This window comes from Quercus suber, unplaced genomic scaffold (assembly GCF_002906115.3).
Source record: "Quercus suber isolate HL8 unplaced genomic scaffold, Cork oak 2.0 scaffold_424, whole genome shotgun sequence".
NCBI lineage: Eukaryota > Viridiplantae > Streptophyta > Magnoliopsida > Fagales > Fagaceae > Quercus > Quercus suber.
Window position 1 is genome coordinate 402,290 of NW_027069875.1, and position 8,364 is coordinate 410,653.

The window sequence follows — 8,364 nt, forward strand, 5'->3', positions numbered from 1 at the left end:
GATTCAAACAGATATTTTAAAAGAAAAAAAAAGTTAATAGTAGTTTAGTGATTTTGGGCTATTTGCTATGGTAGTTTAAACAACACTTTTAAATTTTTAAACAACATCATACGTATTTTAATGCATTTTTTTTACTCACATATATTTTTAAAAAATACAAACAATATTACTAAAACAATGTTATCAAACAACTTCTTTTTTTTCACAACTCATTAATAATACTATTTTTATAATTAATGAAAATCACAATTGACCAAGTCAATAATTATATTAAAAAAATTTGTATTATGAAAATTTTTGTGACACTAAAACACATAGTACAAAATACAGTAAATACTACTACATGGAAGATCATTTTCGGAGTCTTTGTCCTCAAAAGTGATATATATATCATATATGCTCTCATTTCATCTATCAAAACTATCCCCATGTCGGTTTACCCAACCCCTCCCCCCCCCACCCCCCCCCCTTCCCAAAAAAAAAAAGCAGATATGATCCCCACACTACCATGACCCCATCCCCCCAACAACCAACCCCCCCCCCCCCCCACAAAAGAAAAAAAAGAAAGAAAGCAGATATGATCCCCCACACTACATGACTTGTCAAAGATTGGTGAGCTACACCATTTTTCTTCTATTTCTCTCACGTTGACAACGTTTTACAATAAAAGTCCAATTAACGGGATTAATATGTGTTCTTGGAATATTTAAAAAAAAAATTGATACTAATCTTATGAAAAATATAAAAATTAAAAAGTAATAAAAAAATTAGTTGCTTTTTTTATTTTTTTAAATATTTCATAAATTAATATCTTTGGAGTATTTATTAACTTTTCCATATTTCAAAACAAGTCTTAAGTTGTAAATGATTATTAATTCTAATCTTGACCCATTAATGGCATTATTTTTTAATATACTTATAATAATTTTTCATTTAAAATTTATTGTGAAATTATTATTACACTTCAAGTTTAGAGAATTCCATCCAAAAAAAAAAAAAAAAAAAGAAAAGAGTTAATAACGTGAGCGGTGATGCCCAGTCACAATGAGAGAGCATGTAGACGCGCGATATTGACAAGATAGGGACTGTTAGGTATGGCAAAGGTGGGTGTTGTAGTTGTAGTTCTTAGTTGTGGGGCTTGTCTTCTAGATCCCAACACAAAATGTAGTTGTATCACCAAGGGTATGTGATCCCATTTCCTATATTTTTATTTATAGCACATCTATTGGTTGGATTTATTCCTATTTTTTAATGAAAACGACTTAGTTGAAATAGAAAGTGGTTTCAGCACTGTTACGAGGTAGGGACGAATAGAAATTCAAGATCATGCTATTCAATAAATAAATCTTCAAATCATTCCTTTTATATATTATATTCAATTGGAAAACTATACATGAGTTCGTTAAAGAAATATTTATTTATTTGCTTTTGTTATTTTTAATACAATGAGATCCATTAACTTATCTCTTAATTTTAGCATTGTAAATGCACCAAATTGCTCATAAATATCTTGGACTTGGCTTGATAAAAATTTCATTCATATTTGTGAGTGTGACCAAATTGCTCATAAATATCTTGGACTTGGCTTAGGTTTATATATATTCTTTTTTTGTTGGCAGATTGCAAAAAGAAGAGGCACTATAAGTGAGTGTGATCAAAGCGTATTGCATTTGGTGAAAGACTTAAGGTACTCTCTCTCTCTCTCTCTCTCTCTCTCTCTCTCTCTCTCTCTCTCTCTCTCTCTCTCTCTCTCTTGTGTTTGTGGTGGGTTGTTGAATTGGGGCAAGCAGGTGGCTTGCATGGAGTAATAAGGTGGTTTTAGTTAATATTAGGAGTGTTGACTGCTTTATATAATATTGGATGATTGTTGTTGAATTGTTTTTATTTGATTAATTCATTTTAAGGGCATGTAACTATCTTTTTCACACATGTGGAACGTTAAAATGGAATTGCATATTTAAAGAGATGTCCATTCCTAAAGACTATTGCTAGTAATGATGTTTGATTAATTCATTTTAAGGGCATGTAACTATCTTTTTCACATATGTGGAACGCTAAAATGGAATTGCATATTTAAAGAGACGTCCATTCCTAAAGACTATTGCTAGTAATGATGTTTGATTAATTCATTTTAAGGGCATGTAACTATCTTTTTCACACATGTGGAACGCTAAAATGGAATTGCATATTTAAAGAGACGTCCATTCCTAAAGACTATTGCTAGTAATGATGTTTGATTAATTCATTTTAAGGGCATGTAACTATCTTTTTCACACATGTGGAACGCTAAAATGGAATTGCATATTTAAAGAGACATCCATTCCTAAAGACTATTGTTAGTAATGATGTTATAGTTACCAAATATATTGATAACTTCTCTATGCATTTAAAGATGATTTGTTTCTTAAATTAAAGTGAAATTGTGTAAATGAAATGTGTGTTAACTCTTGGTTTGTGTTTTCATGAAATCACATTATAGGTATTTCTTGTAAATCACTTTATTGCAATGGATAAAAGTTGGATGAAAATTACCAATAGAAGGTCGCGAGAATATTTAGATGGAGTCCAACAGTTTTTGAATTTTGCATCTAATCATGCACATCCAGATGGAACAATTTCATGTCCATGTAAAAAATGCGTGCATACAAAGTCGTGGCCTGTAGATGTTGTACAAGCTCACTTAGTGTCAAAAGGGATTTGTAGGGGTTATAACCCTTGGATTTTTAATGGGGAATCATCGTCTGCAAAGACTACTACTGAAATTCCTAATAGTCATGTCCAAGAAAACCCAATAGAGTATGCCGATCTTCGTGACATGTTGCATGATATGTTCCCCATACAAGATATGGCATCTGGGCCAACAGAAGAAGTCCCTAGTGTGCACCAACCCACAGAAGGTCCTAATGAAGATGCAGTTCAATTTATGAAATTGCTTGAAGATGCTAATCAACCTTGTTATGAAGGTTGTAAGCATTTTAGCAAATTGTCAGCCATTGTGCATTTGTACCACATGAAGTGTCTTAATGGTTGGACTAACAAATCATTTACCATGTTGTTGGAATTTTTGCTTGATTTTCTTCCTTCAAATGCTAAGTTGCCAAAAGATTGTTATGAGGCTAAGAAGATTATTAAGGATCTGGGCTTGAACTATGAGAAAATTCATGCTTGTCCTAAAGATTGTATTTTGTATTGGAAGGACAATGCCAACCTTGAAGCTTGTCCAAACTGTAACCTTTCAAGATGGGAAAGTAATGAGTCTAAAGGTCAACAAAGTACTAATGCTTCCTCTAAGAGAAGAAAAAAGAAAGCTGCAAAGATCCTACGGTGGTTCCCCTTAAAACCAAGATTGAAGCGACTATTTATGTCTCCTGAAACAGCCAATCATATGAAGTGGCATGCCAATGGTCGTGTGAATGACGGGTTAATGAGGCATCCTGCTGATTCTGAGGCTTGGAAATCATTTGACTCTAAGTACATAGAGTTTTCATCCGAGCCTCGTAATGTAAGGCTTGGATTAGCAGCCGATGGATTCAACCCGTATGGAAATATGAGTACTTCTCATAGTACATGGCCAGTCATTTTGATCCCATACAATCTTCCTCCATGGATGTGCATGAAAAAGTCTTATTTCATGCTATCATTATTGATTCCCGGTCCAACCTCACCCGGTAATGATATAGATGTCTACTTACAACCCTAGTAGAAGAATTGAAGGAGTTATGGGATGTTGGAGTAGAAACGTTTGATGTGTCTTCTAAAAATTCATTCCAAATGCATGCTGCACTATTGTGGACAATAAATGATTTTCCTGCATATGGTGATATCTCGGGTTGGAGTACCAAAGGTTCTTTTGCATGTCCCTCTTGTAATTATGATCGTCAGTCTCGTTGGTTAAGATATGGAAGGAAATTTAGTTACATTGGACATAGGCGATTCTTGGATAGTGATCATAAATTTCGTAAGCAAAAAAAATCATTTGATGGTCATGTTGATACGAGACCAGCTCCTATTACAGTATCCGGAGGGAAATCATGTTACAAACGGATGCTGTAGCTGATCATGTGTTTGGGAAGAAAAAAGTTAATTTGAGCAATAAAAGAAAAAGAGGGGAGGAAGCATTAACTGTGTGGAAGAAGAGACGTATATTTTTCACCTTGCCTTATTGGGAGGATCATGTGTTGCGTCATAATCTTGACGTGATGCACATTGAGAAGAATGTAGTTGATAATATAATTGGCACATTATTGAACTTGGATGGCAAGACAAAGGATAACTTGAAGGCACGCCAAGATTTAAAGGATATGGGTATAAGAAGTGGACTTCACTTGGAAAAGGTTGGGAATGATCAGACACGTATGCCACATGCTTGCTACCATATGAATGCTAGTGAAAAAGATGGTTTTCTGCAAGTTTTGAAAGATGTAAGAGTGCCAGATGGATATTCTTCAAACATCTCACGTTGCGTTAAACTCAAAGAACGTAAGATTAGTGGGATGAAGAGTCATGATAATCACATCTTAATGCAACAACTTTTTCCAATAGCAATACGTGGATCTTTGCCCCTGAAGTGAGTAGGAGTTTAATTGACTTATCTTGTTTCTTTAGGGAGATATGTTCTAAAGTACTAAATGTGGAGGAACTTGGGGCTCTTGAGAAGAGAATTGCAGTGACATTATGCGAGTTGGAAAGGATATTCCCTCCATCTTTCTTTACGGTGATGGTACATCTAGTCATGCATTTAGCTAGTGAAGCCAAAGTTGCTGGCCCAGTTCATTATCGTTGGATGTATCCTATAGAGAGGTAACACATATATTAACTTGGTCTATTTGGTTTTGTTTAACTTACCAATTTTCCTGTTGTTAATATTAAGTTCTCAATAGGTACTTGTCAAGACTTAAGTCTTACGTGCATAATAAAACTTATCCAGAAGGCTCAATTGCAGAAGGGTATATAGCAGAGGAATGCTTAACATTCTGCTCACGCTATTTTAAATCTGTTGAAACTGCATTCAATCGGCCTGTAAGGAATGTTGAGGAATCCATGGGTGCAGTGGTGAGCATTACACTAGATTCAAATTCATGGATCCAAGCACATCGTTATGTGCTATTCAATTGTGAAGAAATCACTCCATTTCGCGAGTAAGTGATATGTCCTTGTGTATCTGTTAACGACATTCCAATATAATACTCTCGATTAACATTAACGTGTTTGATCTACACAGTATACACATAGCGGAGATCAGGCTGGTTTTCCTTTTCATGTGACTGATGATGTTATTCAAAAGCAGCACATGGAGGAATTCTGCAGTTGGTTTAGGGAATATGTAAGTAAAGCATATATATATATATATAAGAACTATTTTCGGTTGTAACACTTTAGATAGTATACTTATAATAAAAGCATTTCTCTATAATAGGTGATGTCAATGGATGCCTCTGAGAGAAAAGAACTCTGATAAAGAGATTGATGGTTTGCTCGATATCCAGATAATGAACGCATAAACGGTATTTGTGAGGCTTGAGTTTTCCACCATCTGGTTTTCTAATCTTTTTTCTTATTCTTCTTCTTATACTTTCCTCATCTCTCTAGATGCGATTGTCTAATTTCAGAAAGTTTACTGGCTGTTCAATGTTGTGACAGATTTGGAACAAGTGAAAGACAATGGGTAGAGGCCCAAGTTGAGAATGCTAAGCAGCAAGCTATTCTAATGGCACTTAAATCTCAAGTATCTTCAGATGAAGCTCACATTCATCTTGATTTTCATTCTCTTAGGTATAAGTTTCATATTTGACTTGTCAATTCATCATGCTATTTTAGACGTTTGGCTTTTTAACTTTAGGTTCTGTATTGCCTTTGCAAGATCCACGTCTAGAGCATATGTGAACTTTTAAATCACTAAGCATGGTTTTTTAAGTGTTAAATAAAATGATATGCTTGGAAACTTCTAAATAGAGCTTCGACACATATTCAGAGTAGAATCAAGCAAGGTTTGCACTTTGCAAAATATCGTTCAAATGTAACAGGCATTATTGCCAATGCTTGTAGAAAGGAAACCGTGCTGAAACTTGATTCAAAATCCTATTTTCCAAGGACTGATGGCTGCCCAATGTTGGTTGTTGGATATGTAGGAATTTTGAACAGAACACATACTCCAGGTGTTTTTTTCCTTATAAAATTAAATGCCTGGTTTTTGTGAGGCGACATGTAATTTTTATTTTGATCAAGTTTTAGCGTTTACCTTCATTGGTGGCATGCCAGACATTTCTTTTTATATCTTTAGGACTTTTCAAATAGGTTTGCTTTGCCTTAGGTTGTTAGGAAGTCTTTAATTCTTTAGCTTGTTATAGAAAATTATGCCTTAAACGATCTTAGAAGTGTTAGTCACTTATCAAAGGTTGAGAATTGTATCTTTTTTCCTTGTTCTAATGCTTGTTGGTTGGGGGGGTTGAGGTGGGTGGATGTTGATGCTCAAAATTATCTACAAATGAGGCAAAGTCTTCCCCTATTAATGCCCCAACCATTTCATAGGATTTGATCCCTTGACTTGTCCTATAACAGTGATGCGACTCAACCACTGAAACCATAGGCTTGTAGTAGATTTGAAAATTTTACTGGAGAATTTGAGAGCTTATTATGTTCTTACTAATATAAGCTCAAGAAGTTTTCTACTCTAATTAAAAGGAAGCACAGGGAATTTTTCCAATTACATTTCGTGAATTTTGTGAATGGATTCTATCAGTAAGAGTTTTTGGTATTACATGTGGGCTTAGGCAGGGTTATGTGCTTCCTTCTTTGCTATTTAATGCGGTGATGAAGGAATTAAGTAGATGATTCTAGAGTGGTTGATAGGGGCCTCCTTGTGGTTTTGAACCAGTTAAGGTTCTCCAATGCATTTCAATGTGTCTCATTGTGGTGTTAGATAAAAAATTGTGTGTGTGCATGTGTAATATGATAGATCTTTGATTCTCTAGAAACGTATATTTATTCTTGAAAACATAATTATTGTTTCTGCTATTACATGTTATATATATATATATATGTATGTATGTATGTATGTATGTATTTCCCTCTTAATTCATGTTTATAACTTGGTAAAAAAAAATTTATGAATGAGTATATTCTATAATAAGCAGGAGAAAGCATTCTGAGTTGGTGGGAGAACTTTCTAATCTTTTTCACAAAGAAGAGAAGTTGTTATCTGAGGTTTGTATCTGTATCCAGTTCCAGTTTTTCTACATCTTGCCTGCCATATTCTCAATATTTTTCAATATAGACTTCAGTGCCAAACATGTATTCTAACACTCATTAATTTTCTCTTCTTAGTTCCTCCCCTTTCTCCTTCATAATTGCATAGAAATATCCCCCATATATATCTTTAACTCTCTCTCTCTAGAAATGCAACAATTTCTTGAAGTATCTTCTATCTCTTTGTCTCTACTGTTGTATCATTCTATTATTTGGGTGAGTTTGATTAATATTGCTCTTTTTCAAGGTGGTCCATATTCTTTTAACTTGTGTCATTGTTTGTTATGTTTTCCTAAATTTTCTTTTCTATAACTCATTTTTTAAAATTTCAAATTACTCATTCTCTTAAGAAGATTATCATGATATTCAAATCTCATCACAAAATTATAATATTATCTTAACCAAAACTAAAATGAAACCAAAGGCATAAAAGATAGACTTTATAATTATGTATTACTCACAATTGGTGGGTGCATTCAAATAAATTACCATGTAGATTTATATATATATATAAATTCAAAATTCCCACTTCTAAAATAACTAAGTATTAACCCAAACTAAAATCAAACCAAAGCTATCAGAGGGTGAGAGAGAGGACTTGTAATGGGGAATAAAAAAACACACCACTAGAATGCATCAACCCAAAGTAAATCTATCAAAAACACAAACTCATCAATCCAAAGTAGAGCTACAAGGAATAAATAATAAATAATAAATCCTCCAAAAGAAGGAAAACAAAATAAAAAAGAAGAAGTGAGTAATCGCATTTTTTGTGTGTTAAAAATGTGGATTGAATGGGAGATAGAATATCAACTTTATAGAAAAGAATATGGGAGAAGAAGATTAAAAAAAGAAAAAAGAAAGAGGAAGGTTGGATGAATAGTAACAGTAAGGTAGAGAAGTCGGAGAAAAAGAGGCAAAAAGGAAGGGGAAAGGTTGGAGGAAGTGTAACCAATAAGGCATTAAGGTGGGAAATAATAAGGAGAAGAAAAGCAAAAAGGGAGATCGAATGAATTGGAAATAAGTGTGGCTGACGTGGCACAATGCTTAGCAAAATTAATTGTTAAGCTTACATTAGTATATATTGTATAGATATTCTCTTTTTTTTTTTTTTTTTTT

At 33.7% G+C, this 8,364-nt stretch overlaps 1 protein-coding gene across 1 annotated transcript; it reads left to right on the forward strand.

Moving 5' to 3' along the window:
• The first annotated feature begins 1,597 nt into the window (after positions 1-1,597).
• LOC136062530 (uncharacterized) lies at positions 1,598-5,460 on the forward strand. Its single transcript, XM_065761650.1, has 5 exons — positions 1,598-1,687; positions 2,480-4,800; positions 4,881-5,138; positions 5,222-5,323; positions 5,417-5,460. The coding sequence occupies exon 2, from the start codon at positions 2,507-2,509 to the stop codon at positions 3,698-3,700; it is 1,194 nt and encodes a 397-aa protein (XP_065617722.1). The 5' UTR covers positions 1,598-1,687; positions 2,480-2,506; the 3' UTR covers positions 3,701-4,800; positions 4,881-5,138; positions 5,222-5,323; positions 5,417-5,460.
• The last annotated feature ends 2,904 nt before the right edge of the window (positions 5,461-8,364 follow it).